Source organism: Rhea americana, unplaced genomic scaffold (assembly GCF_003343005.1).
Source record: "Rhea americana isolate MKP2758 unplaced genomic scaffold, rheAme1 scaffold_120, whole genome shotgun sequence".
In the NCBI taxonomy this organism is placed as follows: domain Eukaryota; kingdom Metazoa; phylum Chordata; class Aves; order Rheiformes; family Rheidae; genus Rhea; species Rhea americana.
Genome location: NW_028185262.1, coordinates 2,331,551 through 2,349,447, shown reverse-complemented (window position 1 = coordinate 2,349,447; position 17,897 = coordinate 2,331,551). Strand labels below are relative to the sequence as shown.

Here is a 17,897-nt window from a genome sequence, read left to right as displayed (position 1 = left end):
CAGCGCGATGAGGTCCTGAGCCGCGGCGGGAGGCGCCCCGCCGCTTTCCGCCCGCGCCCGCGGAGGGGCGGTGACCGCGGTAGCCCGGGGGGGTGGGGGGCTGCGCCCGGCCCCCGCCTCGCAAGGCGAAGCGCGGACCGGCCGCGGCGCCGTTCCCCTCCCCGCCCCGCTGCTCCACCCTCCCGCCGCCGCTGGCCCCAGTGCGCCTGCCTTGCCGGGCTCCTGCCAGCCGCGGCTCCGCCGGGCAGAGCCGCTCGGGCAGCGCGATGAGGTCCTGAGCCGCGGCGGGAGGCAGCGAGCCGAGCCGAGCCGAGCCGAGGCGAGCGGGGGCCATCGACCGCGTCCCGGCACCGCCCGGCCACCGGTAACTTCCCTTTCGCCGCTCCCTCCGGCTCCCTGGGAGCAGCCCGGAGCGGCGGCACCGTGCGCCGGAGCCGCCCGGCTTCGGCTCTCCTCGGGGAAGCAGGGAGGCTCTGCCTTGCCGAGGCGGGAGGAGGATGCGTGTGCGGGGTTTGCATCAGCACCCTCTTGCCTGCAACCTGGGATCGCGTTGGTGTTTGAATCCCTCCTCCTCCCCTCCCTCCCGCTCCCCCGTCTCGCAGCTAGAGGCTGGTGAAGTTGTGTTTGCACACGAGATGGCTTCGCAGCAGAGATCGCTTTGAAAAAAGATCTCCCCACTTCCCCCCTTCGCCGTGGCCTTGAAACAGTAAGTGACAGGAAGGAAGTAAAGTTGCAAACAACCTGCAGCAGCAGTAACTTTCTGGGCTGCTACAGCTGCATGTGTTCAAGGTGCCTTTGATGTGTGCAGCAGCTTCTGGAAAGTGGACTGCAGCTTTCCCACTCATCAGCCCTCCCTCTCCCCCACCCTCCCAGYCTCCCCTCCCACCACCGCCACTTCAGCCCACACACGCAATTTGTTTGAGAAAAACTGATGAAATGAACAAGAAGTGGTGAATTACCCAAGCGACTTTCCTTAAAGAGTGAGCRAGCCGGGGAAGAGGAGCTCCAGCGAGCCCAGCGCAGCCCGCCGGCGCACCGGAGCTGGCCAGGAGGGACCAGCTGGCAACTGAGCGGGGACCTGTGGGGGCTGCATGATTGGTGGAGTGTTAATGTTTCTCCATAGCGAGATGCAAAAAGCCTTATCTGCTTGCATTTGACTTGCGATGCCAGCTTCTCACTAGAATGCAAACCCTTGCACAGGATGAAAACAGGTTTGTTACAAATTCTCCTGGAAATGCTTCATTCCTCACCACCACCACCTTCCTGTTTGAGATGTCAGAGAAGATCATAATAGTGACACAGTGGCAGATACCTCTGCTGTGTACCCTTTGCTGTTCTTTGGAGATGTTAAGGCAGAGATAAATCTTTTATGCAGCTGTCTTTTCATATCTGTAGTGGTTGTTGCACAATCTGCACTTGATTGCAGCTAAAATATTCTTTTTAAGATGTTTCACAAAATGATGAAAAATAAACACAGATGGGAGAAGTGGGGGAGAGAAAGCTGTAATGAAGTAGTGATGGTGGATTTATCTTCCCTCCTTCCCCCCTCCGATACCCTCCCCCAAAATGTGAGCCTTTTCTGATCACAAAATGCTAGGCTTCGATTTTAGAGCAGTAAAGATTTTTTGGCTGGGATGTGGAGAAGAGACTTCCATCAGTGGTGCTTGCCTTACTGATTGACTTTCTTAAATGTCTGTGGCTACTGAGCCTATCAGCCTCTATCCTGCCTTCACCTTTTTTAAAGTATGTCTTGCTTCTTCCATCACATTGCAGGTCATTCTTCCAGAATGCCAGAGGAAAGTTCACCAAAGCGGAGTCCTCTAAACATCCCTTATAAGGACCTGCCTCATATCATCAATGCTGATGGGCAATACCTCTTCTGCAGGTACTGGAAGCCAGCAGGAACTCCCAGGTGAGCACTTTCAAGCAATACTCTTTTCTACTATCAATAMATAAGACTCTGTTCATGTAATTGTTATTTATGGCATGCCTAGCATTATAGGAGTGTGTGCATACAGCTTTACCGAACAGCTAAGAAGACATTTCCTTCATCTGAGAAAGCTACTGTAAAGACTGTATTCTCTAAACCTTTACTCACTTAAGTAGGCCTTACTAATGTGGAACATAGAGTTACTTTCATTTTATGCACAGCTGGACAGGTTGGCAGTGCCACAGAGTGGTGCACACAGGTGTCTGATGCYTATCAGCAATAATAGGTATCGTCGAACTATTACCGCAGACAATTGGAAAGCAATGCAAGCTTAGGGATGTCTACTGCTTTTAATTTTCTTAGTGTCAACACTTTAAACAGCAGAATCTGAATTCAGTTTGAACAGTAATCGCAGAAGTCTCGGGACAAAAGGCAGGATTCGGTTTGACTGTATTTTTTTTTTTTTTTTTTTGAATATTTTAAAATTTGTAGTTAGTAATGATTTAGGGAGCTCCTTTGCTGGAAACTGTCTATGATTTCAAAACTGAAGTCGGTAATAAACACAAAGAATCAGAGAAATTTAAATAACACATTTTTCATAATTTAAATAATCCCTTTCCTGTAACAGATTCCTATGCTGATTATGTGCTGATTATGATCTGCTATAGAAAGCTATCTCAGTGTTCCCTTAGTTGTTTATGGTCTTTTTTCTTTCTGACAGTATCTGTTCTAAGATTCTGGCTTGACATGTATTCCTGCATAAGTAGCTACATTATAAAAATATGRGTATTGTTTTATTCTTTTCTTTTTCTGCAAGCCAACAGGATAAGCTATGATGATTTTGTACAGCTGGGAAATATTTTAGGAAAAAGTTGTTCAAGCAGTAGTTTGTAGTTAGTTTCTTTCTTTGATTACCCAATAGGTTAGACATCCTTCTATATCCAAATCAGCCTGTAGGTGTGCTGAGAGATGGATAGATGCCAAGTTACCTGCCTTCAGGTTTCATGCCAACCAATCTACAGGGCCTTGTGAGTGACATACATTRTGGAAATGAAATGCAAGGTAGGCAAGCAGCTAAGCAATATCCACTGCTACCCTGTCCCCAAGGAGCAGGATGGTGCCCACTGTAGGTCAGTTGTGTTAACTGGGCTCTAGAACATCCACCTTGGTTTAAGATCACCTGCTCCATGGAGTGTTTATTGGTTACTTCTAATTACTGCCTTCCAGAAACAGGGAAGAAACTTTTTGGCATGATATTTTGCATAGTCCTTGCACCAGCCTGAAGATTTCCTCTACAGAAAAATACTGGTATCAAAACAATCTTCTCCTGTGAAACCAGCCTGTCTCGTATTATAATGCTAATTAATCATTAACTGTCCACAATGTTCTTCACTGAATTATCGAATTGCTCTCTCTTTTCATCTTTAATTTCTTAGCAAATTAGTAGTGAATGAATATATCTTTGATCAAGAAATGAAAGGATGGTAAAGAACTGAAAGTTAAAACTTGGTGTCTAAGTCCTCCAGATAGTTAATTGTTTTCAGGGCTCTGTGCGCCAAGCAGTTAATTGAAAGAGAGTTTGCCCTAGTTTTGTGACAACAAAGTAGATGGGATCAGTGTTGCTCATTTACAAGTGGTTCCTAAGTGTGTGTGTTTGTGCATGCATATTTGTGTGTACGGCGTGGGCATACAGTTTATTATTAGCTTTTTTTGCATTGTTATGTGTGAGGGAGATTGTAAGTAACCGAATAACAAGTGAGGGCCTGGATTCTACATTCAGGAATGCTGTTGAAGTGCTTTGACAGAAAGGCAGACCAAAAATACATTTTTTTCCTCTCACTTTTCATAAGTAGCTCAKCTTTTTCTGCTTCATATGTAGAAGCTTAGCAACTTTCATCTCGTTTTAAATGTTCAGCAAAAATGGTACACATACATATAGGAAAAGGCAGAGACACCTCAGGGGACTTTTACAGGCCCATTACCAGTTTATTCTATTTCTAACACTGAAGGCAACTCTTGATCTTCTAACTCAATTGTTGATTCAGGTTGAAATCTTAACATTAATGAGTGATGCTATAATAATCAAACGGCGGGATCTTTCATTGATCCATTATATATCTAATCCCAGCTAGAGCTGTAGAAATACCTTTTCACTGCAGATGTCCGAAGGTTATCATTGACTTCAATTAGAAGAGAACTTATCATCCTTGATCCCCCGCCTAGGAAGAAAAAACAGGATATCTGCCAATGGAAAAATTAAAAAGTAGCCCGAGCCTGGGGCTGAACAGCGAACAATGGCTAGGCACTCTCCGAGAAGGGGGCCAGCGGCCAGACATTGCCCTTCAGAACCAGCRCGTTGCTTTTTTCTCCTCAAGCAGGCCCGCGAAGGTGGATAAGGGCTGTGGGGGACTAATGTGCTGTAGCCTTTTTTTAAAACGATTTGTCAGGAAGATGGGAAATTTTGTAAGGATCTTTAGCTTAGCGCTCAGAGGTAGCCAGGCTCTGATCCTGTGTGGTGTTGATCTGACTGATCAGCCCATACTGGTGCACATATGGAAGCTTTGTTGTAAGTGCCACCGAGGCCAAGGTTGTCGTGCGAGTGAAAGGCACCTATTGTGAGTTCCTCTGCAGGATCTGTTTTGTTTTGAAGAGGATTTAGGTGATTACTTCACAGGAAGCTGACACACAAAGGCACTCCGATGTCATAGCGATTAGATGGGGTAGAGAGAGTAGGTATTAATGAGACTAAGGAGGGCGGCTGGCACTGTTTTCCACTTATTTCTTTTTGGGGCAGGAGGTCACTCCCAAACAGAGAGCTGGGGATTGGATGTCCTYTACTGCTGTCTGCTGACAGCAGTGCAGTTGCGGTTTCCCCAGCAAGCAGCCTTGCAAGCCGCCCAACTTGTTGAGCGAGTTTCATCACAAGATATAATTAAGTGGCCTTGTTGATGCAGCACAGAGAAAAGACCAGCATATTCTGGTGTCATTTTCTTTTATCATGCCAACAGCAAGATTTATGGAGCATGACAACAGGCAGCTCTTTGGCACTGAGTGCTCTCTGGTAAGTGCAAAGATGTGGGCTAGGCAGCGTAAGTTCAGTACATTTTAATGTTGTTTGGAGGAACTAAAACACTGATACCAAAACAGATTGATCTCATGCCTATGGCATGTCCAAGTAGCTGAGGAAATCCTACCTTAATGGGAAAGTAGTCTTCAAAGTATAAACAAGAACAACAGCTCCATGCATGCAAGGATAAAATCTCTACCACCACTCTTGAGTGGTCTGAGTCAAAATATGAGGTAATAGGAAGAACTAAGAGACCATGTTCTGTTCCCAGCTCTCAGACAAAGCTGCTAAGAATAGAGATGGGACAAGGAAGAGGAAGGAAAGCAAGGAGAAGTCAGGACATTTCCTCTGAGGCTCCTAAAGGGCCTGGAGAAGTTCAGAGATGACCACCTTTTCCTCTCTGTTCTGTATCCCCTTAGAGTTTTCTGGATGCTCAGTTGTTACTGTCACTGCTTACATAAGTACAAACAATTTTATCTGGAGCACTTTCAGCCCCCTTGTGTGACCTCGAGTAAGCCCTTTGAGATTTATCAACCCAGCTTAGTGTTTTAAAGGTGCTGATAACCTGCAGCTACCATTGAGTTCAGATAGAGAAAGTTATGTTCATCTCTTCCCCCTGTAAGTAAGTATAAATCAGTTACTTTAGTTTGGAAGCTTGGGACACTTGCAGTTAGAGGAGCTTTTGAAAAAGTGGATCCCAAAGGTATTTGAATATGAGCTTCYTCATAAAGCAGAAATAATTATCTGACTAGCCAGCTTGATACTTGTGTGTCTTTCTACACAGTGGTCTCTAGGTATGCTTACATGATTGCTAGCAATTGAAGTAGTCTGCCTGAAGAGGCTGCCTGAAGATGAGACACAGAAGAAGGCCACATAGGAGTTCCTGGTTGCTTGTTAAGGTGAAGTAAAAGAGATTGGCTCAGCATTAAACAYTGTGAACCCAGCTGCAATTGTTTGAGTAAGCCCTATCCTTGTAGGTATTCTTTCAGTTCTACATCTGAAAAGGGTGATTAAAAATACAAAACGAAATAAACAAGAAACACCCGCATTTCTATTTACATATTATTTGGATTTTACTCTTTGAAAAATGCCTGCTATTCATTCTGACTTGTTAGCACTGAAAGACCAATCCAATAAGAAGAAAATATATTTCTCTCTTCCCCAAGGACTTTGCAGAATTGCCTGTGGTGCAGGAATACAAACTGCCTTTATACTTCAACCAGCCTTTAAATTGTTGAATATTGCTTGCTGATTTTGGCACCTTATTACCCAGCATTTCTATGGCATTTCCAGAAAAACAGCACAGCTCTCAGCATGAGCAGATGACAAAGTTGAATATGACTTTCAGACCCTTCCAAAATGAATGAATAAATAAATAAAGAAATAAATAAGCTGAAGCAAAGTCAAAGCAAAAGGAACTAAGTCACTCATTATAATGGTTTTAATTATACTGTGCAGCGTTAGCCTCTAAAAATAAAAATWAAAAAAATAGCTGTCTGGTGCATTAAATACATTTSTGTTGTGTTTGGCTTCTTTAAATAGGTGGTAGCCGAGCTACCAGTCTACCAGCCAGCAAGAGGTAGCTTCCTTAAAGGAATTTCTAATCCAGTGTTACTCTGAAACAACACTTCTGTTTTCACTAATGAGGTCAACTTCAAACAAATGCACAAGGGCCAAATTTGTCTGSTGCTGAGTGCCTTATATCAGCATAGCTAGTCCTAGGATGAATTCAGTTCCCTCCATACACAGTGCACAGGGGAAATAACAGATTTTTGCTTAAGGATTGTCCTTGTCAGATCAACATTCCAGACTAATGTTGCTATTGCCTGTGTCTCTAAAGCCTCTCTTCTATTCATCAGCTGTATATATGTGCCTTTAATGCTTATGTTCTCTTTGCTCCATGTGACAGCTTTKTTCATTGTGAACAGGGCATCCTTTYGGCATTTCTTCTTCATTTCTAGAGGGTGGGTAAATTAACAAACAAGCTTCACGTAAGAGGGACTCTTGACAGAYAGGAGAGCAGCTTCAATTCTTGCTATAGATGTTTCTAACAGCTTTCATTAGTAGGATAATTTTTTTCAGACTCCACAAGAATGTTCCCCAGAAACCAGTCTGCCTCTGTTTTGCCATGGAACCCAAGAAAAAAGCTAATAAGCTGCTTAACGAATAACAAGTGTTATTAAACTGCTCCTTTTGCTCAGATACCTGCATTGTTCAGGTCAGCATCTGAACACAAGTGTGCAACTCTCCTGTGAAGACAGTGCAGCTTTGTGGATGTTGGTGTGTGAGAACAAGATGACTTCAGCATTTTCCTGTGGTGAATTGCAAAGCAGTAAAATTTCATCCTGGCCCCAAGACAATAGAAGAGAATCATTCTTAGTTAGTGCCACTAACTAGATGAATTCTTGGGAWCTTTGCCTCGTGAATATCAGAGGTGGTGGCAGAGACATGAGAAAAGAAGAAGATGCTCTTGAGATTGTTTTGCAGGACTGAGTTTCTGCTCCTGATTCTGCCGGAGACTGAAGGCTAAATACACCTTGCTTCTCTCATGCAAATAGTTTGTTTCCTAGTGAGATTACAAGCATAGTCAGTACTGGCTTTGTATCATGACCCTGATGGAATTCCCTTAGCTGGACACTCAACAGTTAGAGCCCTTCCTTCCTCACCTGCCTGCTAACTTYAGCATTTTTTTAGCCTGAGCTGGCCCTGCACTGGCTTTCCTCTCAGACTCTGTTATATACATTTTCTTAAGATCACCAAACTTGGGAGCACTCTAAATAAGCCATTTCTTCAGAGTGACACAGTAGCTGAAGCTGACAAACACATCAATGYTATCAGGGTTCCAGACACAAGAGGTCTTTGCTTCGCTAGCACAAGAAAGATCTAGGTTTAGACAAAATAATAAAAACAGCTGCACGCAGTTCCTTGCCTCAATTAGAACTCACTCGCTCTTGATCTTCCTTTGGGATCAACCAGTAACTCTTTTAGATCACTCTAAGTATGTCCACATCAAAAGTTGGCTGGTATAGTTGTATTGGCTAGAAGGTGATTTTTCTAGATGCGTGTTGTAGAGGAGCTGGCCTGTATTTCCTTGCAAGTTCCCCTCAAGCTGCTATGGTTTTGTGCTTTTTTTGGAGCCAGCACAAACATCTWATCTCTTTGTTCTTCTGGGGAAATTCCGTTGTTCTAAGACCTGTCCCTGCAGACACATTTGGCTGAACTGGCTTCCTTAGGTTTGGTCACCCCATTGTCCTAATGTGCTTCCGCTGGAGTGGAAGCCATCAGTGTTTAACGACCTTCTATTGTCCCTTATCTAGGAGATGTGACACAACCCTGATAGCAAATGACTGACTCTTCATACCCTGAAATAACTGAGGAAAGACTATTGTATCCTACCCATCAGATTCCATAAGTTATGCTTGGGCAGATCCCCTYGCTCATCCCATCTATTCTACATCCCAAAGTTATCTGTACATCCATACTCTTACTTAAGCAGTATGGAGATTCTTTCACCATATCAATATGGCTTATTGCTCCATAGGAAGTAAATTACCCCTGCCAGGGTAAAGTTTTTTGGCATCACTAAAACTATACCCATCCTAGAGTTTGTTCTTGCAGACCGATAAAATCTCACTCGTTAACTGGAGGAGAAATACTGATACAGTAATGCCAAGTACCAACTGTAGGCTTGTCCTGACCATAAACACCTTCTAAAGCAACCAGTCCTGGTGGAGTCACTGGGTAGTGGTGTCAGGAAGGCCTCACTGTCCAGACAGATGATAGTACTGCAGGTATGGCCTTGGGAATGGGCAGGGAGCACCCAGTGGAAAGCAGTGCTGATGGCTAAATTCCRCTCTGGTCAGATTTGCCTGCCTCCATGTCAATAGTATACTACAGGCTATCCTGTAGTCTGCAGGCTATCCACAAGATAGATAGCTAATAGCAGGAAGGTGGATGGGTCTTGGAGTGTGCTTTGTGTGAGAATATATCTGTTTCTTCTAGTCAGATGCAGTACATTTATGGCTGGAAGGATTCATTATTGTTTTTGCTTTTAGTAGTCATCATGGTAGATTTTCTACAAGTGTAGCCGTTTTCAGTTTCCCAAGACATTGAATAATACCATACTTCATGATTCCTTCCRTTGGAATAAAAGGGACTTCCCTTCTATGTGCTCTTCGTATTTACTCTTTGGCCAGGATCTATCTTCATTTGTATTTTGGCAGRTGGTCACTTGATGATGGGAGGGAGCCTCTGAATCCTCCCATCCTATCAAAGTGATGGCAAAGGCAGATTGCTARACCTAAAAAACTTACAGTGTCAGATAACAGAATAAAGAAGTCAATGAAGAGAAGAGAACAGGCAAAAAACATGGTCAAGACAGTCATTAGCCAGTGACAGAGACTAGTGTTTTACAGAAGCACACCTTTAATTTGTCTATGCTTTGGTTTCTTCATCTAGAAATTGGTATAATCATCCAGGCAAGTGATGAAATGGGTTCATTGCAGAAGGATCTGAAGTTGCTGCATGAAAGCTGCTAAAGAAACTAAGCTATTCTTTGAAGTTTCCTGAAGGAAACCAGAGTTTGGTATTTGAAGAGTGCTTGTTGTTTAAAGAGAGATTTTTTAAAAATCTACCTGTGATGCATTAGTTGTTCTCTGCTTTTCAGCTACAATTGTCCCAGCAGCAATCTGTTAGAATAAAGAAAAGAGAACAACAAGAGAAAAAGGAGACTAAATATTGATGACTGGGCTAGAACCAAACATTCAGAGGTAATAGTGTAGTAATCTTTTGTTCCAGTATTGAATATGGGTAGATARGGAGAAAATGCACAAACCACTGTAGAGTTGATAGACAAAAAAAGATTACTGAACTTTTTCAGGCATCTGCCTGACCTGTGTTAAAAAGGACTTGTTCTGTATGCTTTCTGTCTTCCTTGATCAAACTTGAAGCTTGCAGAGTGGGGGGAAAAAACCCTCAAATCCATGGCCTTTTTTAGAACAGAAGGACAGTTTAATTTGCTCTAAGTATCAGTAGGCTAGCCAGCTCACCAACTAGAAAGATAAGCTTACTTTTCTTATTTTTAACTTATTTTTTATCTTTACTATTCAAAACTACCTAAGTGACATTTCAAATRCACCTGTCAAACTCCAGAAATCTGCAGTGGCTTAATTTGCCAGGAGTGAGGAGCGATGAGGAAGCAGTAAGTAATTTAACTACTGTAGAGATAACATMTAGCTGACTTCATGGTTAAGCTTTTTCTTCTTTCTTTCAATCTTCCGTGAAAGCTAGTCTACAATATTTGGAATATTAAAAACTGTATTCTGAGCAGTATTCATAATCTCATTTCATTAAAAGGATATTCAAGCGATCAGCACTCGGTCGTCATCAAGGCCTCCACAAGGAATACTGAATATCTGAAAACATGTTGTCCTGAAAATGCACATATTGTTTTTCTAATATTTCTAGCCACACACAGGTTCATTAGAACAGAAAGCTTTTTAAAAATTTACTTTTCCTTTCCAGTTTCACCATAGCCCAGGACTGGTACTCAGCAAACCTGTGGTGACGTTTTGGATCCACTGTTAAACTCCCACTTATTTCTTTTGGGTCAGGATTTACTGTACACTGCATTTCCATCCCTATGGTTTTTGGTGACACTGCCACTGACATGCTATATTGCTAGGGACAAGGCTTTTTACCTCTTGTAYTTTAGTTTACCTGGCAGTAGAAGGAAAGATTGATCCTTCCCTGGGATACTGGAATGGAGTAGAGGACCTTTTGAGACCCCATTCATTTCTGTGTCCAGTGGTTGTGCCATAACAATAGTTGCCTCCTTTGTAAAGCATTTTGATTTTTGTGATTAAGGAGTGTTGTACAAAAATCCAGCTGTTGTTATTATTTATGCTATTTATTTACTAGTCACATTTCTCCAAGCTGAGGAATTGAAAAAAAAATCAGTCAGCAGTTTCACTTTGTTTATATTCAATTTCACTTTCTGTGTTTGGGGAATGTTAATTTGTTAAACACTATCCTTTCCCTAAAATCAGTAGTTTTACATATTAAGTAGAAACATTATATCATTTTTAGGCATAGGTTTACATTTCTCTTTAGAAGTTTAACTTAAGATTTCTGACCATCAGAGGATTGCTTTGTGTGTGAGAGCTTTTCTGTTACTTTATGGAAGGTGGTTGTATCACTCAGCACAGCTAAATGGAGCATCAAGGCCCGTTTACATTTTGCTAAATGCAAAACGTTTTCAGACATGCCTTTCTTGCCAGTTACTGCCTCGATGGCTTTGCAGGTAGTTAGCGAGCCTCCCTCTTGCTTGGTGCACACCTGCCAGCTCACAAGCATCATGCAGGGAACTCGCATGGTTGCTTCTTGCCTCCTGCCCCCTCCTCTCATTCACACAGTTACAGAGCTCAGGTCGCTCCTCCTCCCCACGACCCACGTGCCAAGTGCAATTGGTCGACCCTCATCTGAGACCCTTGTGCCTCTGAAGCTGTGGCAATGTAGGTGATGAAATGCTCTTCCCTTCCTGTTCCATGATGTAACAGATGCAGGCATCACACGTGATCCCACAAATGGTGTCTTCAAAGTTGGCAGAAGAAAAACTGAAGAGGGAAGACAAAATATCTTCCCTGCTGTTTTCTCATACATCAGCTCTGACACTGTGCATGCAGAGCCAGATCTAGCAGTGACAAGATTAATATTTGTAATACTGGAAGTATTTGCTCTTTATATTGGTAAGGTTTTTTAAAAATGGTCACAAATATGTAGTATTTCTCAGTTCCTGGTGAAACAATCCACATAAAACACAGCATTCCTGCAGCAGAATAACAGCTTGTGGTTTAAATAAATGTTGTTATTTCTGCCTTGCTGTAGGTGTACATGTATGTTTTGGTTCAGTGACTGCCAGATACTGTAAATGAGTATTGATTTCCTTTTCTATTTTAAGCCTTACTGCAGAAAAGGCATCCCACATGCCTTTAGCTTTCTTTCTTTGACTGTACCTAAAGTGATTGCAGCCAATGGCATATCTAACTAAATACTCTTTTATTTTATTTTTATTACTCATTCCCATTCTAGCAGTTGCACCCCAAGCTCGTCAAGGCCTTGTTCAACTTCTGATGTTTAAAGCTATTACATCTCTTTTTGAAACTGAATCAACAGGACAGTGTTTGAAACTAGTGACAAGTAGTTCCTTACTTTTACATTAGTGTGGCAGCCCTTACTGCCATAGGTGAAGCTGCTTGGTGTTAGAAATGAAAGAACATTTTAGGAAACAAGCCTGCTGTAGCTAAAATCTTTGGACAGATCATTTGGCTCAGTGTGACCTAGAAATAACACAGGCTTGGATTTGGCAATGGTAGACAGAAGTCTCTATCCATTTGTTAACGGGTAAATCATCTGCTGGTAAACCACCGCACCTCAACAGTGTGTCAAATTTACATTGATTCAAAGCATGAATAAATGTTTCAGCTTTTAAAGCATATGTTCCAGTAATCACTGTCTTAACAGGATTACTGTATGTCACGTTTAACTGTTTACATTCAACTTACTTTCCTACCTCAGGTCTGTGGCAAACGTGGAATACTAAATTAATTGGAACATGCTCAAAGCTTTGGCAAACGCTTTGCCTGTGACATTACTAATTTCCCAGAGGAATAGTTCCTAATATTGATTTTGACACATCCTGTAAAACCTCTCTCTGCAAAGATTCTTTTCATGGCTGGCCAGTGTTAAAGTGCAGCTCTGGGATACGCTGAGAGAGGATTATTCACTGGAAATTAATGTGCTTAATCTCAAAGTATGTTAAAATATACATAACTGCTTTATGATTAAGAAATCAATCCTTGAGTTTCTGTCTCCAAGTTTATAGGATAATTCCATACTGGCTTTTGGAAAATCACTCAGAAAAAGGTTGGCTCAAGGAGACTCAGGTTATCTGTGACATCGATTTGACTGAACTTGACTTTTTACAAGTTAAGCCTTTTGTTAAAGATAACCAATTAAGATTTCTGTCAACAGAGAAGACCACAGCCAAAACTGGATGAGAAAGGTAAATGTGAGGAAGAATAATAGCCTCTGTGTGGGAAATAATCAAGAGTTCCTTAGCACATTATGGTGGAATTGCCTAGTTACAAACCGTGCTATGAGGTCGAAGTATTTCAGGGAATTGTTGCTATATGTTGTGCTTCAAACCACTGCCATAGATGGGTATTGTACCCCCAGTGCTTTATTAAAAATAATAATATCATACTATTTCAAGTTCACAGGGCAGGTAAAGTGTCATGTCTTTACTTACTCATAGCTTTCTTCTGAACTGGTGGAAGACTTGCTCCAACAAACCTAGAATGTCTGACCCTAACCCTTTAATTGTGTAGTTTTTGTTGCAAGGAATGACTTGAAAACAGTCTGATCCTCTTGTGCCAGGTGTGTTCTTTTCAGTTTCTTCCATATACAGGTACCAGGGTAATGATTTGGATTCTTCCTTTAATAACYTTTTCAATATTGTGTGTCATGTGTTATCAGTACCATCTACTCAGTGAGATAACAGCCTGAGCCTGGAGATGATTAGAGCCATGGCTTGAGTCTAAAATGCGAACAAACCCATTTTAAAGAGCAATTGATTTTTAGGGAGACTCTCTGTGAAGAAGCCCTTGCTCAGAGGAGCCCAATTTCTGACTGCTAGTGATGTTCCGTTCCTGCATGAAAAATAGCTTGTGAAAAATGTGAAACCAGTATAAGTCTACAGATGTATTTTAGAGGACTTAAGAAACAATGCTTAATTTTAAGGAGAAGTAGTGTTCTCTACACCACTTTATGATTTGCCTCAGAGCTTAGGAAACATTTGAGAATAACCAAGCAAACAAACATGTTTCTAGCATTTAAAAGTCACCAAATGCTTGTGTGACCTGAACAAGAGGAATAGCTTTACCAAGTAATTTCTGTATTTTGAAACCTTCAGATGCTCAGCTAGAAGTGCTGGAATTGATACAGGAATACTGGAGTCTCATTCCATTTTCTGTGCTATGTAAGAAGGTGAGATTAGATGGCTAAAACGGTCTCACTGGGGCTAGAATGTAATACAGGGAGCAATCTTGCATGGACTGAACTAATCTCTTAATCAAGCACACTTTGTTCCTAACTAGAAAACTGGCTTGCTCTTTTAGGGTTCAGCTGGATTTGCCAAGCTATAAGCTTTTAGGAGCAATAAGTAGTAGACTCGCACTGTCACTGGAGCTGGTAACAGTGCTCTGAATATACCTGAACTGCAGGTGAACTGAGTAAGAAAGAACTATTTTTACACAGTTACTTTGGAAGAAAATCATATTTTTGTACAAAATAGCTTTTTGGTTGTTCAGTACAGATTTAGCGCTGAACTGGTTAGTAGCACTGAGTTTAMGTGGTAGTGACTGCACAGAATAAAGCTTCTGGCCCTTTAATTGTAGCTTGCTCCTGCTTTGAAAGTGCAGTCCGTTTAATTACACAAGCTTTTCTTTTCCCAGAGCTTTGGCTCACCAGGCAGCGCCTGCATTTTGATTTCAAGAAGAAACTGCTGCAAGTCTGGCTAAACTGTAATTTTTTTTYCCCCTTTGAGAATCTTTAGAGGTTCAGTACAAGTTACAAGAGGAGGGGGAGCTCTGCAAAAACTGCTCTTGCTTTTACCCTCTGTTGGTTCTCCTTTGACCATCATGATCCCACAGCCGTCTTCAATCTGCAGGGACTTTGCTTACAAGTGAAAATGCATTTTGAATAAAATGAACAGAAAGAATCTTATTTTCCTGATTTCCAGGGGGATTTATGCCACAAATTCCTTTGCTTCTTTGAATATTCCCCTCTTCACCTTAAAGCTCAGCTAAAAAATTTGGGTGTGATTTCAGCTCAACTTGAATTTTGCAGCTGATGGCTTCTCTTTAAATAATGCTTTGCACAGACTTCTCAGAGAGACACTGAATGCTTTGTGCATTCATCCTTGTAGCTCCCCTTGGGAGATGTGACCTCCATTTTATCTCTCTTGTGCACAAGGAGGTGAACTGGGTTGCCCTTGTAACACGCAAGGTCTGCAGCAGAGCAAAGAACAGAGCAAGCGTGTCCGATTCCMGTCTTACTGCCAGCCCCATGAGGAGGCAGTTCAGCCAAACTGCCCTGGCTTACCCACGGTAATCCATTCCTCAGTCTGGTGTATGGGAGCAACGCACTTTTTGTTCGGAAAGAGAAGTCGTAATTCTCTTCTCAAAGATTACGGTGAAAATAGGGATTAAACCAGTGCACTCTGTACAATGGCAGCAGCATGAGCAAAATGCAGCTGCAGGACCTGAGCTGCCTCCATCGCCGGCGTGCTTGTCTGTCTTACAAACGTAGGGCAGCAGGCCCTGCAGTCAGTCAGTTCTGCCAGGGAAAATCCCGTCTCTGTTGTCAAAGTGGAGGAGTGTCTCCCTGAGGCAATCCRTGTAATCCTGGAATCCCTTCTCTTCAACTTTAGCCAAGAAAGGGGTGGAAGGATCCTGTCCATGAATTTTAAATTACACATCAAGCATTTCACCTCTGATCTCAGCCTTGTGTCCCCTAAAATATAATTTCAAAGCTTCCTTTAAAAAAATTCAGCTGGTCTCAAATGTTAACTTTGCAGAGATTTGTCTGGAGCCAGGCAGTTGCAGGTTCAACCAGTTCCTTCCCTCTCACCCTCACCTGAAGTTTCCGTCATCTCTTTTCCCTATAGCAGGCTACTCACAAGTTATTCTCAGTGAAGACTTGCTTTTTCAAGAGCTCCAATAAATCAGCATAAGCTGTTCCTCTACACTGCTTCATGCTGGCTCTAGCTAGATCCTGTGGAGCCTTTTGTACAGAAATCTATCTATACTATGCAGTTCTACCTCTGCTCCACTGATTTAAAATGTCTACCCTCCCAGGTGCAGTTGAGGAACCTACCCATTTTATACCTCCTGGAGGTCATGTTAGTTCTAAAATCTCCTACTAACACAATGCAGACAAGGAATTGTTGCAACTTTAAAATTTATTATGAGACTAGACATGCAGTCATTTTTGTGTGGAGTTACTGAAGTCAGCAGAGTTGCTCATGGAATCAAGACACACAGATTTTAAGACTGAGCCCTAAGCCTCTATCATGCTAGTCAGAGGGATGCTGTCCAAAAGCAACCCTTTGGGGCTGAGTGGAAGCAGAGTTTGCTGGAAGGGTTTACTTTTTAATAGCCAGCTGAGGTACTGGCTAGGAATGAAACTACTGATTCTACTAGAACAGATCAAACCACCTTAAACACAGACTAACAGAATCTTAATCCCCACAAGTCCTATTAAATCAAGGAGTTTTTTTTTTTTTTTTTTTTTTTTTTTTTTTTTTTTTTTTTTAACATAGTGCACAGTCCTTTGGCATGTCCTGTGGTGCTCAAACATTTTTTTATATGTTGAGCTACTACAGGAGGGATTCTTGCCTCAGTCTGTCTGCTTGGAAGAGGTGAGTTTCCCCAAATTTGGACCATATGAGATATCCATCCTGGTGCTATACAGTGTGCAATTTTGGAAAGTCAACAGAGACTCTGCCAAGCATCACTCTTGCTATTCTGACTTGCTTTCTCCTGAGTTGTGAAAAGTAGCATTAGAATTGCTTGGTGTGGTTACATAATTAAAGTCTAATGTTAGCCGAAAAAAGAGGGAACTATTCAGATTATGGACTTGCATGGCAAAGCTGAGCATTAATGGGCCAATATAGCAGAGGCTGGGAATGCATTTCCCAAAAAAAAGCTGAGCAAGAGAGCGAGCAAAGCTTTTGGGCTTAATGGCTCCTTGAAACAGGGCTTGAAATTAGGAGCAAGGCCATTGCCGCTTGTCATTCTCAGTGCCTTCAGGGTGTGTGTTACTTAGAGACAGAAAGATGGCATCAAGGGACACACCGGACTCCATCATAAATTTCCTTGTCTAACTGGAGTCACTAGGCTGAATTCTTGGCTAACCACTTAAATCACAAGCGCACACAATGTCAGCGAAACTGTCATAGCTTTTAGCAGTTCCTTCAGGTAGTCAAGTTCTGTCAGGGTCACTTTGGGCTATAGATCACCTCAGAACAAAAAAATGCAAAAGCTAACCCAAAAAGCAGATGGAAAGGTATCCTCCTACCAAACGTTAGGTTTTATGGCCAAAGCAAGAGGTTCTGGAGCACGCCAGAGAAAAGGTCACTGACATCTGTTACAGTGAACAAAATATTTTTTTGCACTACGTGTTCTTGGAAATGATTGGTTAGAGCTTTCCAAAAAAAGTTAATCTTTAACCAAATAGCAAGGGTAAAAAATCGGAATCACGGTTAAAGTTTAACAAAGTTACAAGCTGCTGAGTGCGTAATCTTGTTATGGGAAAGGTAACTAAGCCTCATCATCAGTGAGGATCACGAACACAAATAACAAGAGAACATATACCTGTAACTGATTTTTTCATGATAACATTTTGTGGGAGCAAAATAGTTAGATATGACATTACATTCTTTTAGCAAGTTAAAAGACTGCTGCCAGCTATCCATTTGCCTGTCCAAAAAATACCATCACTGATATGTTTTTGATAACTGAGGGTTATTGTTCATTTCAGTTCTAAGAATCAGGATTGTGACAATTACGTCTAACAGAGAATAGCATAGTATTAGCTTAAGATGCAAGGGTCTCATCCAGGAGAGCAGTTTTGTATGTGATTAAATCAGCCCTTACTCAGGGCAGCATATATGCACCCTTTTTAACTTTAATTTCATATTTCATAAGTCCTAGTGAAAGTCATGATTTTAAGGGACTTTTGTGATGTTAAGCAAATACTTAAATATTGTTCTGAAGAGAGATGCTTTTGAATGGAGTGGAAGAGATTGAATTTTTTATATATGCAGTCATAGAAAGCTTT

At 42.0% G+C, this 17,897-nt stretch overlaps 1 protein-coding gene across 4 annotated transcripts in view; it reads left to right on the top strand.

Annotated features, from left to right (window-relative positions):
- Positions 1–197: 197 nt before the first annotated feature.
- MGLL (monoglyceride lipase) overlaps positions 198–17,897 on the top strand; it is a 68,599-nt gene continuing 50,899 nt past the window's right edge. Inside the window, exons 1-3 of one of the 4 annotated variants that reach the window (XM_085324387.1) lie at positions 198–364; positions 603–706; positions 1,774–1,912. In XM_085324387.1, the coding sequence (XP_085180513.1) occupies positions 1,788–1,912 (125 nt within the window). In that variant the 5' untranslated portion in view covers positions 198–364; positions 603–706; positions 1,774–1,787. The other 3 variants (XM_085324379.1, XM_085324373.1, XM_085324363.1) reach the window with 3 other exon arrangements.